The sequence below is a fragment of the Echeneis naucrates genome, chromosome 17 (assembly GCF_900963305.1).
Source record: "Echeneis naucrates chromosome 17, fEcheNa1.1, whole genome shotgun sequence".
Taxonomy (NCBI): Eukaryota; Metazoa; Chordata; class Actinopteri; order Carangiformes; family Echeneidae; genus Echeneis; species Echeneis naucrates.
In genome coordinates this window covers 22,098,636-22,124,057 of record NC_042527.1, presented here as the reverse complement: position 1 = coordinate 22,124,057, position 25,422 = coordinate 22,098,636, and the positions used below count along the sequence as shown (strand labels likewise).

Genomic DNA, 25,422 nt, shown 5'->3' with positions numbered 1-25,422 from the left:
GTGCTAACTGTAGCTTTGCTTAGCTTCATTATTAGTTTATGAGTAACAGAATCTTATTCTAGATGCTCTTTCCAACGTGATGTTGTTGTTATGGTGATGAACATCCATGAACTTTGGGGCGGAGCTGATAAAGAAGGGGCTTGTTTGTTTTTTTCTCAGCCGCTCCTCCTTTAGTCATCTGACATTCAAAATGTTGTTGTGAAAACATTTCACAAGTGTTTGAATTGATTATTGATTTATTCCAGTTGCATCTCTGACTCCTCAAACTCCCATGATCCTTTGCCCAGTTGTGCCTGCTATTGTAAGAACCCTGCAGGCAGACATGAGGAAACAGACTGTGACCCTCGACAGGAAGTGAAAAGCTTTAATCATCTGGTTTATTTTCCAAAGGTGTCCATCATTCTGCGATTGCTGTCGGCCTGCTGGGCGACCTGCTCTGCCCGGGCCATCTGCAGCACCTCCCTGAGTAGGTGGAAGGTCAGATCCAGAGAGATGGGAGGCTCATCGGACCTCTTTCCCTTCTCCTCCTCCGCATCCTTCTGCCACTCCACCTGCAGGATGTGCTGCAGGGCCCGGCTCACTGCCGAGGGAGTCGAGGAGGAGAGGAGGTCTGGACCAGGAGTAGCAACAGTGGATGAAAGTACACTTCCACCCAGCCGAAGGGAGAATTCCTCGCCCAGGCGGAGTAGCAGTGGCCAGGGGAGGGGGTGTCGTCTGGCAGGGGGGTTGGCGAAGTTGGGTCGACAGTCAGCAGAGGGAGGGAGGGGGACGCCGAGCAGAGCCACGAGCAATAACAACGACTTCAGCTTCATGTCCACACGCTGCTGAAACCTGAAGGACAGGGGGGTCGAACTGACAGATCAGAGAATGCAGAGCAACACACCCAGACTGGTCCTGGAAATGGTCATCATTGGAACACATAAGATATGGTGAAATGTTCCTCACCTGCTCATCCTTTGTCTCTGTTGCTCCTCAAACAAACAATGGATCTGAGTCTGCTGTTTATATATGAGGAGGGGGAGGGGCCTCAGGGGAGGAGTCAGGACTCCTAAATAAACTAGGCTTCATTATCATTATCATCTTCTTCGTGATCTTCACCATCATCATCATCATCATCATCATCATCACCATCATCATCATCTTCATCATCATCATCACCATCATCATCATCATCATCATCACCATCATCATCATCTTCATCATCGTCATCATCTTCACCATCATCATCATCATTATCATCATTTTGATCATCATCATCATCATCATCATCACCATCACCATCATCATCATCTTCATCATCATCATCACCATCATCATCATCTTCATCATCGTCATCATCTTCACCATCATCATCATCATTATCATCATTTTGATCATCATCATCATCATCATCATCATCACCATCATCATCATCTTCATCATCATCATCACCATCATCATCATCTTCATCATCGTCATCATCTTCACCATCATCATCATCATTATCATCATTTTGATCATCATCATCATCATCATCATCACCATCATCATCATCTTCATCATCATCATCATCATCACCATCATCTTCTTCATCATCATCATCATCATCATCTTCATCATCATCACCATCATCTTCATCATCATCATAACCATCCTCCTCCTCTTTCTTCTAACTCTTCCTCTGACCTTTTTCACTTCTTCTTCTCTTCTCTAAAACAAACAGTAGCTGACATCTGGTTGGCTGGAGGTGGACGATGAAGATGATGATAATGATGGCGATGATGTGACCTTTCTCAGCTCGACCATGGATGGACGTTCTGACCTTCATCTCCTGCAGTGAAAGAGAATAGAATGACTTAATGTCAGCTGATTCACTGGACCTGCTCCACCCTATGACCTTTGACCTCTGACCTCACAAACACTAAACAATATTAATCCTTTCATGGTGATCCACTTCCTGTCAGGTCAGAGCACCAAAGTCAGTTCACATTTGTCCACATGATGACATCATCATCACCATCGTCATCCTCATCGTGATCTTCATCAGTGAATCTTCTCCAGGAGTCTCAGGGTTAAAACAGGAAGTGGAGTGTCATGTTTGGATGTGTCAGATGAAGGTTTTTTTTAAAGGTCGACGTGTCAGGACTGACTCTCCTCAGACACACAACTGTCTGAAACACAAACATAAACACCAATATTTCTGTGTCTGCTGTGAACTTTGACCTTTGGGGTTTACTGGACAGGAAAAACAATCTGAAGTCCTTCATGTGTCTTTTACTTTAAAAATCCACAGTCCTTAAAAAGAGAAAGCTTCTGGAATTTCTCCTTAATTTACCCCTTAAATCCTGATCAGCCTTAGTATCGATCAGCTCACTGATCCATCGATCTTCCTTAATTAATTAATGCGGAAATGGATGAAATTTAGAGGTGATTGTGGCCTTTATTTTGAAATGAACAGACGGAAGTGCGTCCAGTATGTATTCCGGAGTCCCGGTCTGAGGACGGCCGCTTTCAGTCTGCAGACATGGCGGGTCGGGACCGCGTCGTCAGTCTACTCAGGCAGCTCGAGCGCGCGGCGTAAGTTTGACTTCCGGTCACCTAACAGCAGATCGACCCCTGAGACGAGCGGGAGCGCTGCCATGACGTCACAGGAGAAGGCGACGCCGAACTCATGGATGTTCTGTTTTTGTGTTACATGTTGTGTGTCGTGTTGTGTTCCAGGTGCAGATGTCCAGCTCACTCCAACTCGTTTCACGGAGGTATGAAGGTCAAAGGTCAAAGTGTGTGTTGGTGTTTTATTGGCAGATAATTTCTGTCACCAGTTTAGTGTCTTTCAGCACACTGAGGTAAATGAGGCGCTTTAGCATTTGTGATCACCTGGGACATTATTATGGGTCTTTTCTTGATTTTTTTTTTTTAGATTAATCTTTTTTTTCCTGCAGGTTCCGGAGCTGAAAGCTGCATTGTGAGGAAAACAGACTACGCCTTCGAGGTAACTCATCAAAGTGTGCTTAGAAAAAATCAAGTTTTTGTAGCCGGTTTTTGTTAAAGCTAATAATGTGGCTAGATAGTTTTCGTGCCGGTTTCAGGAGCTGGAGCTCCTGGTCCTGGTCAGCTCCTTCACACACTGATGATTATTTTTGTTCATTTTACATCAAATTTCTGACCCATTCTGGAGTGGTGCAGCACAAGCATTCAACCCTGCCCCCATCTGACCAATCTGATTTTTAACTGTTTTAACCGTGTTTAGTTGTATTCTTTCATTTTTAAAAATCAGGAAAGCATTTGGATGAACTTTGGATGAATATTTGTGATCTCAATATTTTATTTTCAAGACAGGAAAGAGCTTCTCAACATGGATCAGTTTCTGTCAGATTGTGATTTATTGCTTTTCCTGTTAGATGGCAAGTTCCAACATCCGATATGGAGAAGGGGTCAGCAGAGAGATTGGCATGGTAACTAATCATCATCATCTTCTTCACTATCACACATTGTTTGACTGAAGCATAAAAACATGTTTCACTTTGTGGATCTGCGGTTCTGCTGCAGGACCTTCAGAACCTCAGAGCCCAAAACGTCTGCCTGATGACAGACCGGAACTTGTCCCGTCTCTCTCCAGTGAAGGTTGTCCTGGAGTCTCTCACCAAGAATGGAGTCAAGTACAAACTGTTCGACAATGTCCGGGTGGAGCCGACTGACACCAGGTGAGACAAATCCTGCTCTCTGATTGGCTGTGAAATGTCCACACAGATTTTGTTTATCAGAAAAATGTATTAACTGGTATTAATTGGTGTGTGTGTTAGTTTTAAGGAGGCAATCTTGTTTGCCAAGAACGACTCGTTTGACGTGTTTGTGGCGGTAGGTGGGGGCTCAGTGATTGACACCTGTAAAGCGGCCAATCTGTACTCTTGTCACCCTGAGGCCGATTTCCTGGACTTTGTCAATGCTCCGATTGGGAAAGGGAAGCCTATCACAGGAGCTCTGAAGCCACTCATTGCAGGTAACAGGAAACACTAAAGTTGTCAATGGCAACCACTGAGCCATCAGGTTCACCTGAACTCCATGTTTCTTCGCTCAGTTCCAACCACTGCAGGCACCGGCAGCGAGACCACAGGAGTCGCCATCTTTGACTACACGCCTCTGAAGGCCAAGACAGGTGAGATCAAGCAGGTGTTACCACTGAGCTGCTGGTTTCACATCAAAAGCCTGAAGGCTGTGATTGGCTGTCTGTTTCCAGGTATCGCCAGCAGAGCCATCAGACCCACTCTGGGCATCGTGGACCCGATGCACACGCTGAGCATGCCCGAAAGAGTCACCGCCAACAGTGGCTTCGACGTACTCTGGTCTGTCTGTGTGTTCTTTCTAAATGAATCTTTCCTGTCGGCCTTGGCCATGGTTGTTGTTGTCATAGAAACATAGTGAGACTGTACAGGTCCCGGTTGGACGTGATTTGGACTGTGTTTAATTTGCTGTAGTCACGCCCTGGAGTCCTACACCGCTCTGCCTTACAACCAAAGGAGCCCCTGCCCCCCCAACCCCATCAACCGCCCCGCCTACCAAGGCAGCAACCCTATCAGTGACGTCTGGTCCCGCCACGCCCTCCACGTGGTCGCCAAGTACATGAAGCGGTAAGTCCTCCATCTGACCCCACTGAGCCGATCTCATTGATTGATTGATTGATTATCCTCAGGGCTGTGCGGGACCCTGAAGACCTGGAGGCCCGTTCCAGCATGCACCTGGCCAGCGTATTTGCTGGGATTGGCTTTGGTAATGCTGGAGTTCATCTGTGGTAAGGATCAGACTTACGAACCTTGATAACATCATCACTGCCTCTTCATGTCTCTGAAGGTTAAAATGGTGGCCAGTGTGTAGATGAAGGTTTGTGTGTTGCAGTCATGGCATGTCGTATCCAATTGCTGGAAACGTTAAGACTCACTCAGCAAAGGGCTACAGCGTGGAGCATCCCCTGGTGGTGAGACTGTGACGTCATCAGGTCATCAACCACACCCCAAGAGCCACGCCCTTCATCTCTCTGCATGTGTCTGTGTCCTCAGCCTCACGGCCTCTCCGTCGTCCTCACATCGCCAGCTGTCTTCAACTTCACTGCCCCAATGTGTCCAGAGCGCCACCTGGAGGCCGCACACATCCTCGGTACCACAACACAACACAACGCAGGACAGCACAACACAACACAACATCAAGCAGTTGTACATGCAAATAGACCATGTTGCTTTCAGGGGCAGATGTCCGACAGTTGAAACGGGATGATGCCGGCGCTGTTCTGGCCGACACGCTGCGTCAATTCCTGTTCGACCTGCAGGTGGAGGACGGACTGGGAGCTCTGGGATACAGTCTTGACGACATCCCAGCGCTGGTGAAGGGAACCATCCCTCAGGTCTGTCAGACCGCAGGGCCTTGACCTCTGACCTCTTTCACATATTAACAGGGAAGTCAAAAGTGCATGATGGAAAAATAATCAGATTGATCTGATGGCTATAGAGTCCAGAAAGACAAATTAAGGGTTTCTGTCTGATCAAATGCCTCAGGGCGTTGTTCTCCTGTTGTCTTCACTCGTTTTGTTTGTGTTCAGGAGCGAGTGACCAAACTGTCCCCCAGAGGACACACTGAGGAGGACCTGTCCCAGCTCTTCCAAGCCTCCATGAAGCTCTACTGACCCTGAACGCATCACATGACCACGTTTCAGGGACAAGCTAAAAACCATTAAACAAGAACATACAAATCAGCCCCTGTGTTTTTGTACAAGTTGTGTGTGTGTGTGGCCTCTCTCTCAATGAAATCCAGTTTAATCTGGTCTCTTGTTATTCTCAACCTGAAAAAACAAGTGAAATGTTGGGACCCTGAACACACCAGACTCATCACAGGTCATTGGTCATCACGTTCTCCCATCTTTGAATGAAATTGTGATGATGCATTCAGCACCCACTTCCCTCTCCTGTTTCCAGTACCTGCTCAGGTTTAGGGGTGGAGTCAAGTCATCCACCAATCACAGGGTTGGGCTTTGATCCTGTCTTCAGTCACATCATCAGTGAATGTGATGTAAAATTAAAATGAGAGCAGTTAATTGGGTGTCACGGCACAGGCCACGCCCCTCCACACACCTGTACATTGTAGAGACTACCTTACAGGTTAAGATGTTGTCATGGCAACAGTGTGTCCTGTAGTTAAAGCAGTAGCAGCACAGGTGGGAGGAGCCTCTAATGGGAGGAGACTCTGAAGCTGGTCTCAGAGTCTCATCAGGACCTGGATCAAACTGAGTCCTCAGAGTGTGTGTGTTACAGATACGCACACGGGATTAGTGCCGGTATTTAAATTCATTGTGTGTGCAGCATGCAGATCTACAGACGCTCGGATGAACAGTTTGAAGTTTATACGACGGTTTTCTCCCCACAAGGTGAGTCAGCACACACACTTGAACAAGTACAGGGCTGAATGTGTGTTGTTATCATTCATTTATACATAATGTCCCCCCCCCCCAGTGGGCAGGTCAAGGACAAGACGAGGACAAGTGGAGACAGAGACGGTAAAAAGACAGCATGAATGGACATGATCATAATCACATGACTGCACTGAGAAATGAACAGATGATCATGTAATCATCAGGAACCAGTGAGTGGATGAAGGGATGTGTGTGTCTGTGTTTGTTACATCAGTGTGACCTCCGACCTCTAAGTATTTACAGCTTGTTTAGCTGAGCAGCAGCTATTTAAAGCTGATTAAAGAAGATGCACCATCAAACATGCGTGCGCACACACACACACTTAAGTGGGATTAACAAAAACACCTGAATATAATCAGTTATTACATTGATCATTATTTCAAATGAACACTTCACAGATGAACGGGAGCTAAAATCAACAGATTTTATTTAGTTAAATTCCTTTGAGCCCTGATGGTTTGGGGGGCGACCCCAAGCCCCCCAGATGTGAGGAGGGAACCACTAGACGTACATTAGTAAATATTAGCAGTATGTCTTCATGTTTAGTAGTTAATTCGTGATGTCACTGGGCAGCACCCTGCCAAAGTGGTTCTCTCTGAAAGTCCTGGTTCGGTTCCCAGCTTGAGGCCTCCAAAGACATCCTGTTTGGGTTCATTGGTGACTCTTAATTGTTGGTCTCTGTCTGTCTCTGTGATGGACTGGAGACCTGTCCAGGGTGACCCTGCCCCTCACCCAGAGTGAGCTGGGATTGGCTCCAGAATTCCCCATGACCTGGAAACTGATCAGAGGAGAAGATGGATGGATGGATGATGATGTCACTGTCCAGCACCTCTGTCATTGGCAGGTTGTGGTGGCTGTGGTCCAGTACCGGTCTTGTCTCACTAAGGGGCTGGACCTGAACCAGGGAGACCTAATCCAGGTTTTGTTTAAGAAGGATGAGACTTGGTGGTTCGGACAGCTCACAAACGGAGACCAAGGTTATTTCCCTGTGGCCTGCGTGGAACCACTACAGGTAGACCAGGACCATCACTTAAACTAGGGTTTCCATGGTGACTTAATATTTTTTTTAACTTTTTCAAATTTCCTTAAATTTCAGTTAAGATGTAACCCCCCCCCCTTAAACCAGGTTAATGGACGGGGTATAGGTTAGACAGTCTGCGGCGGTCCAGAACCTGGACTCAGACTCTCCTGGTGTTTTGAGCTGATGTCAGCGGTGAAGTTATGTTTTTTTCAGGGGAGTGATTCACCCAGAGCCAAGCCCACACCAGCCAGGAGGGGGTCAACGCCCACATACGCCCCCTGTGGCTGCAACAGGTAATTACACGAGCACCTGACAAACGCTTAACGTTGCATGCATATGAAAAAGTTCAAAGTTTCTGCCAGTGCTACTAATGTTAGCTATGTAGTAATAGCCAAACTTAGCCATTAGACTTTTAAGTAATTCTTTGGTATAAAAAAGGAGGGTTAGGGTTTCTCCAACGGAAAGTAACATGTAAAAAGCTGCACATTTATTTAACAGTTCGAGCAGTTTAAAGGTTGATGTCAACTCCAATCAGGCAAATTAGTCTGTGACAGTTTAACTGTCTGCATTATGACCTCAGAGGAATTTCACATATTAAATACCCCCCCCCACCCCACAGCAGTCGCAGCACTCCCAAGCTCCTGAGGAAAAACAGCATCCAACAGCCGTCAGGACATGTTGGTCCATCTGTGATGGCAGGAGGCTCAGGAGTGGCAGTGGCTCCTCATCAAGGCTCCCCCAGCTTCCTCAATCGAGTCCTGACAAAATCCAGGAGGAAGAGCTGCCCCCTCCTTCTCCGTCCTCGTCTAGATGCCGGTGCTGTGAACGCTGCCTTCCAGCTGGACTAAACTGGGCATGGACCTAGGAGTCTGGCCCTCAGAAAGATTCTGATTTACATTTATTTTTGATCTGATGTCAGGTCCACAAGGTCTGCCAAGGTCAGGTCAAGTCCCTGAGAACACATCAGAGTCTTAAGTCTACCTGGTCCTGAGGTGATCCTAGAGTCTCTAGGCCACATCGAGATCAAATAGACCAGGTCAGGTAATCTGGTCTGACTCTGAGGTGATCAACGTCAGTCTGATGAGAATCCAGACACAGACACGTTCAGTCACTGACGTTTATTACACATCTGAAATCAGTAATCAATCAATATGTTCCATCAGCTGTGCTCAGACAGTCAGAGGCTGATAAAGTGCTGAAGTCAATCTATCAATAAATTAATGCTTTTAAATTTAAAATGACAATAAAAGTTTAAAATGTTAAACAATAAACATATTTTATCTTTCAATGAAAGCTCCAATAAATCAATAAAAGATCAGCTGTCAGAAACAGACTGACTGGCTTTGAGGGGATGAAGATCAGGACGAAGATCAGGACTCCAGGTAGAGTCTGGCCTGCTCCGTCAGACTCCTCTGATCAGCCGTTTTCCCAAACATCACAACCTGTAACTCACCACTAAGCTGACACACACAGACACACACTCAGTCCATCCACAATACTCAGAGGGAACTTTAAGTCTTGAGGTTTTTTTTTTTTTTTTACCTCAAAGGGGGTCAGTCTGTGGGCAGGACATTCTGGAGAAGGCAAGTATCCGATTGGCTGCTGACACCACCACACCTCCACCTGCCCCTCCAATGGGAAAAACCCAACCTCCTCACAACCAGGGGCGGAGAGGGACTGGCCTTGGTCTTGTGGGGCGGAGCTGGACTGGCCTTCGTCCTGCATGATCGAGGTCAGTAGACTCTCCCCCTGGACCTGGATGACAGGGGTCAACAGTTGATCCAGACCTGCAGGCCCACCCTGTGGAACCAGCTGGAGGTTTCTGTGGACTTGAGACCTCCTCTTGATGTGGCTTTAAGGTTCAGCTCTATTTTAGGACTCCACATGAGACCAGGGCTAGATCTGAGTTTGGTTCTGTTGGACCTTGATCCATCCGAGACAGATTCTAAAGTCTGTATTGTTGTTGTTCTGAGGTGTCATGATGTTTTAATGTTGTTGTAGTGTTGTTGTGTCAGACCTCAGAGCTGCTGTCAGATTGTGGACTCTCAGGGTCCAGGCTCCTCTGCTCCCAGGTCTCATTCATCATCCTGGTTTGACGGACTGGGACCTGGGCCAGAAACAACCATGGACTGTAAGATCACAACTTTATACAAACGATATTTCAATGACGACAAACACATCAGCATAAGCTGGACAGGTTCACAGTGGCATCACATTCCTCACCTCGTCCTGGCTGCTGGCACTGATCTTCAGTGGCGTTGGCGTTCGGGGAGCTGATGCCCACAGTGCTCTCACCCGGTCTCTGACCTTGGCCGGGGTTCTGCTGCAGTGCACACAAGCCAGGTTCTGGTCCTGGTCCCAGCTGGTGGGGTGTTTGTGGGAGCAGACCGGGGTTGAAGTGAGAGCTGGACGCTGTAGCTTTAGGTCCTCACACAGACTGAACAGCTGGACAGAGACAGACATCAGACAGAGACAGATGTAGTCAGGTAGAATGTCAGGGTGGACTCTGGTTTTTACCTCAGAAGGGGACAAGCTCAGAGCTCCCAGGAGACTGGTCCTGGTCCAGGATGAGCTGGACTCCCTGCTACTCAGAAGCGTGTCCTTCACACCTGCAACCTACACACGGAAATAGACTGGTCTCAGGTTCAGGTCACAAGACCAGAGCTTGGTCTGGACCTGGCTGCTGCTGGCAGCTGGCGTCTGGTAATCCTTGATAAGTCTCTGCTCTTACGTAGCTTCTGTTGTAATCAGAGCCTGATGGAGTGGCGTCCATCAAACTGGGCAGTGCTGAGGTCACTTCCTGTGGCAATGTTAGACTTGATTCATTTAGCTTCTTCAAAAGGAAACAGAAAACAAAAACTGTAAATTGATCAGGTGTATCAGATTGATCAGCCTGACAGACTGAGCTCAGGGATTCAAAGGAAATGTAAAGGAAACGACAATAACCTCCCAACCAAAATAAAAGCCTCAGAAAGGTCCCAACAATCGACCTGTCTCCTACTTACCACCTCTGCCAGCTCCGAGACCTTTGTCAACTCGTAGATGCTCAAAGAGGAATTGCAACCTGAGGTGGAGTACAGGTGGCAGGACATGCTGTGTTCAGCGGAGGAGCAGCTGGACTCGTCCTTCACAGTAGACAGACTGTCTGCCTGCAGAGGGACAGCAGCGTTAGCATTGTGCTCCAGGTTGTGAGTGGAGGACAGTGGAAGGACAATGACCTTGGTGTCTGCGCTGAGGGGTCCATTGGTCCTGGATACAAGTCTGGAGAAGGAACTTGAGGAGTCAAAGGTGGTGGAGGTGATGGAGGAGTTGTTGAGGACCTGCAGATATCCCTCTTTCTCCACCTTTCTCTTTAGGGTGGAGTTCCAGTGGTTTTTGATGGAGTTATCTGTCCTAAGGGCAAAACATAGCAACACCAGAGTCCGACAGAGTCCCCTGTCTGGACACAGGTGTTCTACGTACCTGCCGGGCAGCAGTTTCGAGATGTCAGCCCAGCGGTTTCCCAGCAGCCTGTGGGCCTGACAGATGAGGTGGTCCTCCTCCAGTGTCCAGCCACTCTTTTTCACTGTTGGGTTCAGGTGGTTGTGCCAGCGCTCGCGGCACTGCTTCCCGTTACGACTCTGCAAGTGTTTGGCGATGATTGACCAGCGTTTCATGCCATACTTATGGACCAACTCAATCACCTACACAGGAAGTGACATCACAACACGGTCAGCATGGGGTGGTCTCAGGTGAGTTGAGTCCATGACTGTGTGTCTTTACCCTGGCATCCTCCTCCTGAGTCCAGGGACCTTTAACCACCTCTGGATTCTTTATTTGGTGCCATCTCCGCTGACAATCCACATCTGACCTCTGACCCTGGGACAAAGACGATGCACGCTGCGATACTTTTATCAGTCTGACTGCAATCTCACCATTCATCGTCATCATCCCTATTTATTGTATCACTGCAGCAACAACAACAGCAGCAGAGAGATGAAACAACATACCTTGAAATGGAGTGAAATCAAGGACCAGCTGTTTGATCCAAACTCCTTCACCAATTTTTGCAACTTCTCATCCTAAGGAGGAAGATTATCATCATCATCACCCGTCAGAGATCAGTGCTGGTCACTGAAGGAAAGGTTCTGAGTTAGACGCGGATGCTCATAGTTGACTGTTACCTCGCCTTTGGTCCATTCAGGCTTCTGTAGGCTCACTTTGGATATCCGTCCCTCCAGAACTTTATGGCACCGGGTCTTACCGCTGAGGCAGGGAACAGATTCAGAACTGGACAAGGACCAAATATGACTACAGACAAAGTAATTCAGTTCTGGTCGTGTTTAAACACTGACAGTTGTGTGACAGATGTGTGTAGTGCAGCTCTCACCAGGATCTGTTTCTTCTGCTGCTCATCCTGCAGCTCATATAAACCCTGACACGATGAACCGAACAGATCAGCTGAAGTTATGAACACAGTGTTGTTCGTCGGAGTGATTTAAGGACACAGACTAGTGTAGGAAAAATTAGTTGTAGCCCTTTTTGGGGTCGGGCTGCAGTTTGGGAGTTCATGTACCTTCACTCCTGTTTGACCCCTGACCCCTGACCTGACTTCTGACTGACCTGCTCTGACCTCTGACCTTTCAGCCGTTCAGACACTTCAAATCCAACGGCCGGTGTCCGGCTGACCGTTAAGCTAACTGTTAACACCGTGTAGCTGCTGAACGCCGGAAGCTAATGGAGCGTTAACGGTTCAAAGTCCGACAAACAGGGATCAAACCCGAACTGTGGCCTCGGAAAGTGCCAGCCCTTCACCGGCTGAGGATGATCGCAATGTGCCGGTAAGCAGCTGATTCCGGTTAATTTACCGGCGACGGTTGGAGGAGCGACAGCTGGCTGAAACAGACTGCGCTCTGATTGGGCAGGCCCTGCTGACGTCACGACAGAAATCTGGCAGAGTCCTGACAAAAGCAGACAACGACAGGTTAGGGTTAGGGTTAGACAACAACAGGTGAGACAGACAACAACAGGTGAAACTGAAAACGAAAAGTGAGACAGACAACAACAGGTGAGACTGAAAACGACAGGTGAGACAGACAACAACAGGTGAGACTGAAAACGACAGGTGAGACAGAAAACGAAAAGTGAGACAGACAACGACAGGTGAGACAGACAACAACAGGTGAAACTGAAAACGAAAAGTGAGACAGACAACAACAGGTGAGACTGAAAACGACAGGTGAGACAGAAAACCAAAAGTGAGACAGAAAACGAAAAGTGAGACAGACAACGACAGGTGAGACAGACAACAACAGGTGAGACAGAAAACGACAGGTGAGACTGAAAACGACAGGACGCCAGAGTGATGTACTCCTACTGACATTTTGTCTGTTCTTAAACTCAGACCTACGGGCAATCTAGAGTCAGCAATGAAATCAAACTTGATGCTTAGGGTTAGATCTGTAAAATAAACCCTGAACAATCAAATAATAAATGCTGAAATATATAAACAAATGTAGATATTTTGTAAGTAAGTATATTCAGAAATGAATTAGTAAGTTTTTACTATAAAATAAGACTTCTTTATTTTTTATTTGTTTATAGTTTTTTTCTGATTTATTTGAGTGGGATATTATTTTATTACACAGTTATTCACATTTCTGGAAACTTTAATTTTCAAACTCCACATATATTTCCAGCTCTTTCATGATAGCATAGAGAAAATGTTCCTGTTATGACTATAATAATTATACATACAAAAAGAAGCAACACAAAAGTTGTACTGTAAAAACTCAATTTCCCAGAATCCTCAATGTGATGACGCCACAATCTCCCGCCCATTGTGAAAATCTCCCAGCATGCTTTTCAGCAGGGCCGAGAAGAAGGAGCGTCACGATGGAGTCCGCGGGCGGCTGACCGGACGAACCGCCGCATGTTCCGCTGAATAAAGTTAATGTTCCTGCGGACGGAAACGTTTTGGACCGAATCCCTTCGTCCCTTGATGGCCGACAGATAGCGACCTCTGCTGCGGACACCGTCGGTGAGTACCGGAGCAGCAGCGCGTCGTTATTGTAACGACCGGGCCGCCATTTAACTCGGCTAACGGGCACAACAACACTGCGAACAGCCGCGGAAACCGGCGGGCCGCCCGGTGTGTTTAGTTTAATTCGCCTCATTACCGCGCTGCTCGGTTGACAGGCTCTTTGATGGAGCAGGGGGTGGTAGGGTCAGGACCCGCCAACCAGAACCGGAGACCCGTCTGTTTACACTCGGCTCCGCGTTAGCCTGCTAGCTCCGTTAGCTGCTTAAGCTAAGCGCATCCAGACGGACATTTAAAAGAAAACTGTCCGACAGAGAACCGACCCGCAGACTCACGGTGGCTAGCCGGGTCCCCGGTCTGAGGCTGACCTCCGGCACACCGCGGGGCAGGACCCCGTGGTCGCATCTGCGGAGGCGCTAAAACCTCGTGGTTATCCCCGTGTTACCGAAGCTGTCTGAGCAGTTACACCCCCACCTGTCAGCGACAAGGTGACTGTCGTTAGTTTCAGTCCAGCCAGTGATAGAAAGAAGGGAACCAGGGGTTCGGGACCTGGTTGGGTCAGTTCGTTTGGATGATGGTCCGATGGATCAGGTGTCTGTTGTGGTTAATCTGTAGGCCCATTAACATGAGTTCAGTTTGTTTCTAAACCTCATCAGTTAACGGGCACATTCCGGTTTGTTGTGGTTTTAAACTTTAAGTATCTTTAAGCGTCTGGTTGACGTTTCAACAGGTCGTAAGTTTAATTGAGGAAAACACTTGTTCTGTTGCCTCTGGAAGGGTAAGTGAAGGATTTTTATTCTTCTATTCATATTGTATATTTTGTGTGTTTTGGTGTGAAGCTTAGGATGAAAAGGAGCATTTGGCAAATGGTAATATCATTCTAACTCGTTCTAGTAAGCTTTGTATTTACTTCCTGCAGTACAGTCGAGTAGCTAGCATTTCATGAAGCAACAGTAGATCTGCCACTCAAATTGTCCAGGACAGCAGCTTCACCTCTGGCCTGTTCCAGTTCTGCCTCCAAAGTGGCTGTTAGATGTTAGATGTACAGACCAAATCATCTTAAGCCAACCCCTGAAACTAGAGGGTTTCCAGAGGAATTTAGAGAAGCAAATGGAGACATGATAAAATAATCTGAGCTCTGGATCTGATCAGGGGTTTAGCAGCATTGAAGTGTAATTGTGGGGGGGGGGGATGCTGACAATTTGTTGATAGCAACAAACTTAATATGTTGGGATAATAGGTAATATCCTCGCTTGACTGACTTTGACCAATTGTTTGAAATGTTTTTCTTACCGAAAATAAGGTCATTGCAGTTATTTAAGTATGTTTTTGAGGTTTAAGAGTTACATATATAGCAGTAATTACCAATAATTTTGGCTGAGGATCATCTTCAATTTGTGGACAGTTGGTAATAGAATGGCGATAATGAGCGGTAATTAATAAAAGCTCTTTGTAAAATACAGGTTGTGTCTCAGTTTCCGTGCTGCTTCCTTCTGAGGCCCTGATCTTCAGAGGTCTGGTTCTGAGCACATGGTCTACACTAAGGATGCAATGGTGCAGTTTACCCACGGTTCGGTATGCATCACGGTTTTTGGGCCACAGTAACGGTACGGCTTCAATATCTTAACATAAAACTGTGTCTGCTCAGAGTGTATCTAATCGCACAGCATACGCTGTACCAAGTTTTGGTTAAGTTTTGTGTCGGGCCAAAACATACCGAAATACCGTTGTTTGCCTGTGTGTATTGAACCAAACCATTCAATAAAATATTGAATATGGTTACATCCCTAGTCTACACAGGTCTGGTCCCACATGGATGTTGTTGACCACAAACAGAAATTAGGTGATCTGGCCCTTGGACCAGGACTTTTGGTTCATGTCAACAGCTGTTCATGCCCTTAGGTCTCAAACACTGCTCCTGTTACCTAGCAACCATCTCCACCTGTTGGATCCTTGGTTTCCCTGGAAAAGTAGGACACAAGTGAGTAAGTGGGATGGTCCACTCGCTCCATGTCTGGTCTTCAGCCTGAAATTCAGCGACACTCAAATCATCCCCATTGCTCACACTATTCTGTTTCCATGGTGACAAGTTTTGTTGTATTAGAAGCTCAGAGCTGCTGTTTTACTGTTAACAGCTTTTAGCTTCATCTTCACATCAAACAGTAGCAATACATTTGCATTGAGCCAAGAGACAAAGTTAATTTTATCATAAACAAGTTACAGGCAATAGAAAATGACCTGCAGAGACTGTTCTACTAGACACTTTTGATGAATGGTTACTCAAGGATCAGGAAGTTTCCTGTCTCACCTGGAAAGAGTTGGAAAACTCTTGTTGAATTTCTGTTGTTGTGTTTAAGTGCACAATACATTTTGGGATACTAAGCTGCCACATGTCTGAACAAGTCACTTCTCGATGCATCCTGGGTAAAAAGGGTGGAGAACACTTAAGGTATTTGATGTGGATTGGAGTTCTTTTCTGTTCAGCCTCAGACTATCAGCAAGATCACAACGCTTTGGAGCCTTCACTCTATGGACAAAACTGGGGGGCACTTAGCCTTGTCTCCATGAACTCTCACACTGTGTGCTTCATTGTAGAAACATGACAGAACTGCTGTTTGAACTGATTAAGTTGTTTTGATATAATGGTTATGATAATTATCATTATTTCCTGGTAATCCCAGTTTTCTTCTCCATTGTCAAAGTGAAACACATCCGCTCAGGTCCGTGACCACAACATCTTTGGTTTCCTCATATTTAGAAGAAATGCCTGAACCACAGGAAACTTGATGTTGTGATTGCCAGTAATTTATATCAGCTGGAGCTAATTAATGAAACTTAACGAGCTGTTGTCTGCAGGTTTAGCAGTCACCATGGCGACAGACATTGGGTCACCACAGCGCTTCTTCCACATGCCGCGCTTCCAGCACCAGGCCCCACGGCAAGTTTTCTACAAGAGGCCAGACTTTGCGCAGCAGCAAGCGATGCAGCAGCTCACCTTCGATGGGAAACGCATGAGGAAAGCTGTGAACCGCAAAACAATCGACTACAACCCGTCGGTCATCAGATACCTGGAGGTGATTACACCATCACAATCATTGTTTGAATTGGCGTTAATTATTGAGCAGCGTTTTTGTCTTCACTTGTGAAATACTTGAGCGATAGGAAATGGGATGTATGAGAGAGATTGAAGGCCCCTCTGTTGCGGAATAAACTCTACTTCCTGTCCTACACTTAGTCGACCAAGGTTAACTCACCCAGCTGGGGAGGAGTCATGTGACTCTAATTGATAAAAATATCTGAGTCTGTCCCCTGGTCCAGAAACCAGACCAGCTTCACTCAGCCTCTGTTTCTTGCGTAGAACCGCCTTTGGCAGCGAGACCACCGTGACTTCAGAGCCATCCAGCCTGATGCTGGATGTTACAACGATGTGAGTATAAACAATCTGGCAAGTGTAGATAACCTACAGGGTCTCTCACAGGTCTGAGGAGTTCACCTGAGCTCTGCAGAGATCTGTTTGACATGAAGTCAGTCAATGTGTCAGCACAGCCTCAGGAACTGATTGATCATTAGTTCAGCTTCATTAAAAAAAGGGTCAAATCTATAAAACAATCCAACAGTTTCTTCTCATAACTAGATAAAATGTGGGAGACATGATATAATCAATAATCCCATCAGATGAATTATTTGCAACCAATCTTAAAGTGAAGACTGTTTATTTTTGCTTCATGTTTACTAGTAGTTATTAATACTGGTTAAATCTAGTTAACCTAGAGACGAATTCAGTCAGTTTTATTTAACATGGACCTGAACGCTGGTCATGGTCTTGAGTCAAGGCCAGCTTCAGTCTGAGTTGGGGAAGGTCACACTGAATGACAGCTGGTGTTTTCTGTCACTGCAGCTGGTTCCTCCAGTCGGGATGTTGAACAACCCCATGAACGCTGTCACCACCAAGTTTGTCCGAACGTCCACAAACAAAGTCAAATGTCCTGTGTTTGTGATCAGGGTAAGTGTCTGCACCACTATCTGTCTTCAGTCTGATCCAATGCTCCGGCTCCTGGTCTTTGGTCTGATGAGCCCTGTTTGTATTTCTCTAGTGGACGCCTGAGGGTCGCCGTCTGGTTACTGGAGCATCTAGTGGAGAGTTCACTCTGTGGAATGGACTCACCTTCAACTTTGAGACCATTTTACAGGTAAACACCTGCTCTGTAACATCAGGTCACCTGAGTGGACTCTGTCATATGGTGCCTCATAGTGTCATCAGAACCAGGGCTCAAGCTCTTGAGGCAGCTCTGGGTGATCTCAGACTGAGATCCTGGTCTGGCCCTGGTTCTGTTGACATGAAGCTTCTAATAATGTAAAAAAACTAACAAACAGCAACCTATATTTGTAATTTTCTTAAAAAGTTAACAAAAAACATTTTGATTCCTGCCCTCTTGGTGTTCCCTGTCCTGCAGGCCCACGACAGTCCAGTCCGTGCCATGACTTGGTCTCACAACGACATGTGGATGCTGACAGCGGATCACGGCGGCTATGTGAAGTACTGGCAGTCCAACATGAACAACGTCAAGATGTTCCAGGCTCACAAGGAGGCCATTAGAGAAGCCAGGTTTATATCCAATCTACCATTTTCTGTAGTTATCCTGAGTCTCTGCTGTTTACTGGCGGCACTGCAGTACCACACTGCGGCCACAGGGGGGTGGGGCCTTGCCTCTTGCCTTTTGTTGTTGTGGTTGATTAATGACAGATGTAAGTGTGTGCTGTTGCAACACTGCCGTAATCTGTTGTTGACATTCTACCTGATGTGGCTGAGCTGTTTCTTTGTGTGTACACAAACGGTTGATTGTGATGAATAAAGTCATGAATCATTGACTTCTCCCTGGTGTGGGTAGGCCCAGTGGAGTGGGAGAGGAGAGGAGAGGAGAGGAGAGGGGGGCCATAAAGGCCCTTTGACCAATAAAGATTTAGCAGGGTTCAATAAAATGAATAAAGATGCTCCTGCACACGGTCACACTGCTGGTCTCACCTTCACCCAACAGGCTTCTGTAGGTGTCTAAATAAAGGTTGGAATTCCTCACCGAATAAAACGTACTCTGAGACACCATGGCCCCAGAACTAACGCCCCACCTTTGTTTTCTGTTCACGTTAAAGTGGGACTCAGGAAACTGACGTTAGAAATCATATCCTGGCTTTTAGTCCACAGCACTGGAGCCTACATTTCTCAAAACGCACCAACAGTATTGTATGTTTCATTCATAGCAGACTGACTTCACTGTGACCTCATGTTATCGATGACATCACACCTCAGACTGGTTAGTGCTGACCTTTGTTTTAAGTTCTCAGGAACAAGGTCCTTGTGTCACCATTCATCATACTCAAAGGTGTTTTATTTTGCTCACCTTTTCAGTCTGTCAGGAGATGATGGCTAAGTCTGACGTTTTTATTTTACCCACTGTCTGACCCTCATGCTGCAGCTAACAAAACTACACCTCCCATGATCCTCAGTGCTCTGTTCTGAAAGGCTGGTGTCTGTCAGGATGCAGTGGCCTCAGATGGGTCACCGGCCACCAGAGAGAGGGAGTAGATCAGTCTATGGAAGCCCAGAGCTGCCAGATCTCTTTCCGCTTTGGAATTCAACATACACAACTTAACATTGGCATTTACAGGCTTCCATAGAGACAAGCTTTCTCCTTGTAAGGGAGTTAATCACTGACTCTGGTCCATTTTTGTGTTTACGCTAAATTGTCTTCACTGCAAGTAGAGGGAAAATCTTAGCTTAGCCTAGCAAAAAATGGAAATTGGGCAGATAGAAGTCTATCTAGATAGTTTAGCACACATTTGGGAAAGGACTGTCACCCCCGTTTGGCTCTGAAAGCACAGGAAACTGCATAGAGTTGGGAAGCAGGGGGAAACCATAGCTTAGCATTAATTTTGGTAATGTGGGAAATCATGAAGGAACTGAAGGAACTGTTAGTACAAACTTAAAAATTTTTTAGCTTGTACAAACAACTCTTTTTTTTTTTTTTTACTGTTCTCAGCATAAATTCTGGCTGTGTGGAAATGCTAGCTAAGCAGACACACCAGAAACAGAGGGGAACTGGTGTCTAAGCACAAACTGATCTATCATGTTGTTGCAGTCAGATAGCGGACAGCGGTTCACTGAGTCTGACCTCATTCGTTTGTGACAGTAACGCTAAGTCAGAGATGATTTGAATAAATCACAACTGCTCCTTCATCTTTTCTGAATAAGAAACTTTTATATTGTATTTTATAGCATTTTAGTATACGGACAAATGTAGCCCAAACATTAGTGAAGTAAGCAGAACTAAGAGGCTGAAATTGTGTTGACATATATTGTCCATACTTTATGTCTTAATGTACTTAATGCTCCAATAAATTTAAAGGAATATATATTCATCCACATTTAAACTCAAGGGTTGATATCCACGAGAAGGTATAATTGGGGTTTTAAGAACTAAAGCTAGGGTTTTTTCTGAGGGTAGTTTTAAATTTCCTCTCTCAGGCTTCTCTCCAGAGATCTAGGAACATCAGATCAGTCAGGCAATCAGAAGAGGGGATCTGATCTTATATTCTGATTGTTTAATTGCATCTGACTGTAGATCAGTGTGACCTCAGTCTGAGTCCACGGAGCAGAAACTGTTCAGAATGAATGAATGTATGTTATTAGCTTATGATGAAACACAAGCTCACTGTGTGACTGCACCTCAGTTGTTACTGTTTAGGATGACTTGTAGCGCCACACTCCACGACTGTGATCATGAGGCTGCTGGTATCAGCTCACCTGTTGATTTCATGTCAGAGACACTGAGGCATTCTAGTCTCTGGTCCATGTTAAACAGTGAGACTGACAGAGTTTTAGACAGACCCTGACTGATCCGGTCCTGGTTCCCTGCTGACGCTCTCTTTCGTGTCCAGTTTTTCTCCCACAGATAATAAATTTGCTACCTGTTCGGACGATGGCACCGTTCGCATCTGGGACTTCCTGCGCTGCCATGAGGAACGGATCCTCCGAGGTACAGCTGCTCCTGATCTGTAGTCAGAAGACAAACTAACTGTCCTGGTCTCTGACGATGAAGAAGGTTGACTGTAGTTAAACTGTGTGTCTGCAGGTCACGGTGCTGATGTGAAGTGTGTGGATTGGCATCCCACCAAAGGGCTGGTTGTCTCTGGCAGTAAAGACAGTCAACAACCAATCAAGTTCTGGGATCCAAAGACCGGACAGAGTCTGGCAACACTGTGAGTCCATCAGAGAACTGAAACCATCACCTATACCCTCCAGTCCAGAGGTTTTATGTCTCAAGCTGCCGTCTTGCATGTTTCCCTGAAGAAATACTGAGCTGTGGTTTATAACAAGCACAGACTTTACCCTCCTTATCTTTGACTGCAGCCAATCACTGCCAAATATTTGACTCTGGTCCTGAGGGGGTTGTGGTCACAGGGTGGAGGGGTCCAGGTGGTGCTGTCCTGTGTCTCAGGTTCCTGTCTCTCTCTAGTCACGCCCATAAGAACACAGTGATGGAGGTGAAGTGGAACCTGAACGGTAATTGGCTGCTGACGGCGTCACGTGACCACCTGTGTAAGCTGTTTGACATCAGAAACTTGAAGGAGGAACTGCAGGTGTTTAGAGGACACAAGAAGGAAGCTACAGGTGAGCGACGCAGCCACATGTCACTGGTATGAATACTTGAGCTGCTCTGACTCTGCCTGTTGTCCTCAGCTGTGGCCTGGCACCCCGTCCACGAAGGTCTGTTCGCCAGTGGAGGTTCTGACGGGTCCCTGCTCTTCTGGCACACTGGGTAAGATGAGCTGGCCTTGCCCCCACGCCTAACCCTAACCCGATTTTTACTGGATTAACTGGTTCACATGTTTGTCAGGGTGGAGAAGGAGGTTGGAGGGATGGAGATGGCTCATGAAGGGATGATCTGGAGTCTGGCCTGGCACCCGTTAGGTCACATTCTCTGCTCTGGCTCCAATGACCACACGAGGTACAGGCGCCGGATCATCAGCAAGTGTGTGTGTGGTGGAGGGCGGGCGGCACTACTACAAATGTGTTTCCTGTATCGTTTCTGCCTTTTATCTCCAGTAAATTCTGGACCCGAAATCGACCAGGTGATAAGATGAGAGATCGTTACAACCTGAATCTGCTGCCTGGGATGTCGGAGGACGGTGTAGAGTACGGTGAGCAGCAGCAGACAAGCAAGGAAACAACAAAGTTTGTGACTTTATCCATTCATAGCTCATGGTTGTGTGTTTGTGTTTGTGTTTAGATGACTTGGAGCCGAACAGTGTGGCCTCAATCCCTGGTATGGGGATCCCAGAGCAGCTAAAAGCTGCCATGGAACAGGAGCAGAGCAGTAAGTCTGGCCTGGAAAGTCCTGGAACATCTTGGCACTCAGGCAGGGGGTGGTTTTCAGACACAAATCAACATAAACAGGACTCTTGGTCCTGAAAAGTTCTTGCTGAAAATGAGAATCGTTGTTTCTGCAGGTTGCGTTTGAATAAGCAGTTTCTTTTGTCTTTTGTGTTGCATGTTTGTCTTCAGTCTTTTTATTCAAATGTGTTGAGGAAAATGTTGAAATTCAATAAGAAATAAGTTAAATTAAATTATACATTATTTTAAGGATAAAGTTGGAATTTTACACTAAGTTTGTCTCTTTACACGAGTATTAAAATCACAGTTTTATTTACAAGTTAAAAACCTGAAATAAAACACAAAGACTTACTCAGATGTAACTTGTCTCCAGGTAAAGAGGCAGCTCCTGAGGTAGAGATGTCGATCCCAGGTTTGGACTGGGGCGTTGATGAAGTCATGGGTAAAGACGCCAAGAAAGTCCCTCAGAAGAAAGTCCCATACGCAAAACCGATTCCAGCACAGTTTCAACAGGTAAACATTTGAGTGACACCTGGACACACCGAGCCAGAACCTGCTAACGCTCTAATGTACCGGTGACTCCTCCTCCTCCACAGGCCTGGGCGGAGAATAAAGTTCCCATGATGCCACCCTCCGGAGACCTTAAGGACCGGAAGGTGGAACAGAAAGTCGAGGTGAAGAAGAAAACTCAGGCAGAGATTGAGCAGGAGATGGCAGCTCTGCAGTACACCAACCCCATGCTGCTGGAGGTGAGACACACCTGGGCTAATGCTAACTACACCTGAGCTAATTTTGCTAGCTATACAGCCATCAGTCTCATGAAAGTTTCTGTCTCTGGCAGCAAATGAAGATGGACCGAATGAACCAGATGAGCACAGAAGGGAACATGGGCCCCCCACAGGGACAAGGCACCATGCCCCCCTTCCCTGGCCCTGGAGGTCCTGGGGGCCCCATACCCCCTGGTCAGCAAGGCTTTCCTTCAAACATGCCACCTCAACAGATGCCCAACAACATGGGGCCCCCAATGGGCCCTTTCATGCCCCCAGGACAGATGGGGCCACCCTCAGGACCTCAGCCACACCAGGGGCCGCCTCAGGGTATGATGGGGCCACCAGACATGCAAGGTTCCCAAGGTATGCAGAGACATCCTGGCCCTCCAAGAAACATGGGCCCTCAAGGGCCCCACGGTATGGGGGCAGGACCTAGAGGGATGCAGGGGCCCCCTGGTGGGATGATGGGGCCTCCTCCTCGTGGAATGAGTCCCAGGGATCCTCAGGGGCCTCCATCTCAGGGGGGCATGATGCCACCTCAAGGGAACATGATGGGCCCCCAGGGTCCTATGCAGGGTGGGATGATGGGGCCTCCACCCAGGACACATAGCAACATGCCAAACAATTATGGGATGGGCAACATGCAGGGGCCCCCAGTAGGCATGCATGGCCCTCCAGGAAACATGCAGGGGCCCCCAGGTAACATGCAAGGACCCCATGGAAACATGCAGGGCCCCCCCGGAAACATGCAAGGGGCCCATGGTAACATGCAGGGCCCCCCATATATGCAGCACCAGGTGAGTTCCTGTGATTCAGCTTCGGTAAAGTGTGTATCACCAGGACTCTGGTCCCGTCTCTGGTCCAGGATCAGGTTTTGTTGACGCTTTTTGATGCAGAGCACTGATTTGATCTTTACAGGGTCAGAACTCGGGCCCTATGATGCACGGAATGGGCCAGCAGGGGCCCAACAGCAAAGGTAAGTAGATGACACGGTTCTGTTCATCTGTGCAGCTCTGGTTAGATCTGCTGGTTTCCATTTTGATGTGGGGGACTTCAGGGTTCCAGTTGGGGTTTTTGTTTCTGCCAAGCACCACAGATTTAAGGCGCTTCCAGGCCCCTGTAAACTTGAGTGGTTCTGGTCTCGTGGTCTGATCCTCCTGAACCATCCTGGTTCCCTTTGACTCTTCTCTTTAAAGGAGACCCCCGGGGACCACCGCCCAACCACCATATGGGTCCTCCTGACCGACAGGGTCCTGGAGGCCCAGGGGGCCCGGACCAAGGCTCAGCGTCCTACTGGGCAGACAACCAACAGGGTCGACGTGGACAGCAAGACTTTGATGGAAGCCAGGACTTCCACAGCAGAGGAGAGGATGGCTGGAGGCCAGGACCAGGACCGGGATACCAAGGAGGGGGAGGAAGCCACAGAGGGGGGGGCCACAGAGGAGGAGGGAGCTGGGGGCCCGATGAAAGATTTGGAGGAGAGTTCAGAGGACGGAGAGACGACAGGTTAGGCGATTTCTGTTGGACTCAGAGATCTGCAGACTGCAGTCCAGTTCTGATTTGGACTCTGTTTCAGGTTCAGAGGAGGTGGCCCCGGCCGGCCCGGAGCTCGAGGATACGCTGACGACTACGGGGGCCAGGATGAGGGCTTCGATGGCCCAGAGGAGATGGGACATGGCTGGGACAACGGAGGCAGAGGAAGACTGCCCCGAGGAGGGCCCCCTAGAGGAGGAGGTGAGGAAATGTCTCCACTGTCCCTTTAAGCCGGTCCAGACTGGTTGTTTCTGGGTCCTGGTTGGGACCAGTTAAACAACACCACCACAGAGCACCACAAGTCCACATTGTGCAACAGGAATCTGGCTTTTGTTGGTGAAGCAGCTGTAGATCTGATTCTTTTCAGTGTCCTGGCTTTCTTTGAGTCCAATTTTATTTTAAAGTTTATTAAAAACAAAATCAAATTACTTCCTGCTAATAAACAGTGACAGATTCTTTCAAGTAGGACTGAATTATTCTCTGCTCAAACTTATTGTGGTAGTTCTCTCCTCGCCCTCCTGCCTGCAGGTCACGATGGCTATCGGGACAGTCAACAGATGCATGATGGATCATCTTCAGGAGGTCGCGAGCGCTCATCCTCCCTGCAGGGGATGGACATGGCGTCTCTGCCGCCCCGTAAGCGCCCGTGGCAGGATGGACCGGGGACAGGAGACCCCCGGGAGCGGGAGTCCCCCGGAGCTGACGGAGGTAAACCCTAAAGGGATGAGTTTCAGAAACTCAAACCTGGACAGACAGCCATGTTTCCTGGTTGTATCCAAACAGGAAGTGTTGGGTGTTCTTGGGTGGCTCTAATAGTGAAAATAAACCATCACGTTAAATGGCACCTGTTAATGTAATGACTTGGACGCACCCTCAGATGCTTGCTGTCTTTTCCCCGCAGGTCGTCCCCCCCAAAGGGAGGACGGGGGTTATGGTCCTTCTGTTCGAGGTGGGCGAGGGGCGTGGGGCCCTGGAAGTGGATCGGGGCCAGGATCGGGCCCCAGGAGAGGAGGACTGGCACCGCGAGGAGCACCGAGGGGGGGCAGCCGGGGCCGATAGTCCTGAAGAAGGAAACTCATGTGAACCTCCTCCCCTGTGGTTGTCTCCTTGCTGGTCCCCCACAGACCCAAGACCAAGCGCAGATCCTGAAAACCAGATCCCAACTGACCCTCAGACAGACTGTAGGTCATGTGACACATTGAGGTCTCTGCTACTGCGAAGTGATGGTTTGTGATTGGTCCACAGTGACTTAGC

The 25,422-nt window shown here is 47.6% G+C and overlaps 4 protein-coding genes across 12 annotated transcripts; 2 read left to right on the top strand and 2 right to left on the bottom strand.

Moving 5' to 3' along the window:
• Positions 1 to 377: 377 nt before the first annotated feature.
• On the bottom strand, positions 378 to 1,230 carry LOC115058370 (corticoliberin-1-like). Its single transcript, XM_029525720.1, has 3 exons — positions 1,144 to 1,230; positions 946 to 998; positions 378 to 831 (listed from the first exon to the last, which is right to left on the bottom strand). Exons 1-3 carry the CDS (start codon positions 1,228 to 1,230, stop codon positions 378 to 380), a joined length of 594 nt encoding a protein of 197 aa, XP_029381580.1.
• A 1,212-nt stretch (positions 1,231 to 2,442) lies between these two features.
• On the top strand, positions 2,443 to 5,716 carry adhfe1 (alcohol dehydrogenase iron containing 1). 3 transcript variants are annotated; one of them, XM_029525184.1, is made up of 14 exons: positions 2,443 to 2,556; positions 2,701 to 2,738; positions 2,922 to 2,971; positions 3,381 to 3,434; positions 3,529 to 3,683; positions 3,783 to 3,979; positions 4,058 to 4,135; positions 4,217 to 4,322; positions 4,455 to 4,607; positions 4,670 to 4,768; positions 4,873 to 4,951; positions 5,034 to 5,130; positions 5,217 to 5,374; positions 5,570 to 5,716. In XM_029525184.1, the coding sequence occupies exons 1-14, from the start codon at positions 2,504 to 2,506 to the stop codon at positions 5,651 to 5,653; spliced, it is 1,401 nt and encodes a 466-aa protein (XP_029381044.1). In that variant the 5' UTR covers positions 2,443 to 2,503; the 3' UTR covers positions 5,654 to 5,716. The 3 variants fall into 3 exon arrangements, with proteins under 3 accessions (XP_029381044.1, XP_029381045.1, XP_029381046.1); XM_029525185.1 differs by having other exon boundaries at positions 2,489 to 2,556; positions 2,931 to 2,971; XM_029525186.1 differs by lacking the exon at positions 2,443 to 2,556 and having other exon boundaries at positions 2,708 to 2,825.
• A 3,230-nt stretch (positions 5,717 to 8,946) lies between these two features.
• LOC115057904 (transcriptional activator Myb-like) lies at positions 8,947 to 12,756 on the bottom strand. Of its 6 annotated transcripts, none has more exons than XM_029525155.1 (10): positions 11,827 to 12,756; positions 11,621 to 11,726; positions 11,447 to 11,518; positions 11,220 to 11,336; positions 10,676 to 11,140; positions 10,463 to 10,606; positions 10,189 to 10,290; positions 9,975 to 10,073; positions 9,681 to 9,902; positions 8,947 to 9,564 (listed from the first exon to the last, which is right to left on the bottom strand). In XM_029525155.1, the coding sequence occupies exons 1-10, from the start codon at positions 11,862 to 11,864 to the stop codon at positions 9,469 to 9,471; spliced, it is 1,461 nt and encodes a 486-aa protein (XP_029381015.1). In that variant the 5' UTR covers positions 11,865 to 12,756; the 3' UTR covers positions 8,947 to 9,468. The 6 variants fall into 6 exon arrangements, with proteins under 6 accessions (XP_029381015.1, XP_029381014.1, XP_029381016.1 ...); XM_029525154.1 differs by having other exon boundaries at positions 9,681 to 10,073; positions 10,676 to 10,850; positions 10,920 to 11,140; XM_029525156.1 differs by having other exon boundaries at positions 9,681 to 10,073; positions 10,676 to 10,850; positions 10,920 to 11,140; positions 11,220 to 11,315.
• Positions 12,504 to 25,360, top strand: wdr33 (WD repeat domain 33). Of its 2 annotated transcripts, XM_029525149.1 has the most exons (21): positions 12,504 to 13,476; positions 16,333 to 16,550; positions 16,835 to 16,903; positions 17,375 to 17,479; positions 17,571 to 17,666; positions 17,931 to 18,082; positions 20,410 to 20,507; positions 20,604 to 20,730; positions 20,988 to 21,142; positions 21,212 to 21,290; positions 21,369 to 21,479; positions 21,578 to 21,672; positions 21,762 to 21,848; positions 22,239 to 22,378; positions 22,462 to 22,614; positions 22,707 to 23,432; positions 23,554 to 23,611; positions 23,832 to 24,141; positions 24,212 to 24,369; positions 24,697 to 24,876; positions 25,046 to 25,360. In XM_029525149.1, exons 2-21 carry the CDS (start codon positions 16,347 to 16,349, stop codon positions 25,225 to 25,227), a joined length of 3,285 nt encoding a protein of 1,094 aa, XP_029381009.1. In that variant the 5' UTR covers positions 12,504 to 13,476; positions 16,333 to 16,346; the 3' UTR covers positions 25,228 to 25,360. The 2 variants fall into 2 exon arrangements, with proteins under 2 accessions (XP_029381009.1, XP_029381010.1); XM_029525150.1 differs by lacking the exon at positions 12,504 to 13,476 and having other exon boundaries at positions 16,347 to 16,550; positions 25,070 to 25,227.
• Positions 25,361 to 25,422: the final 62 nt, after the last annotated feature.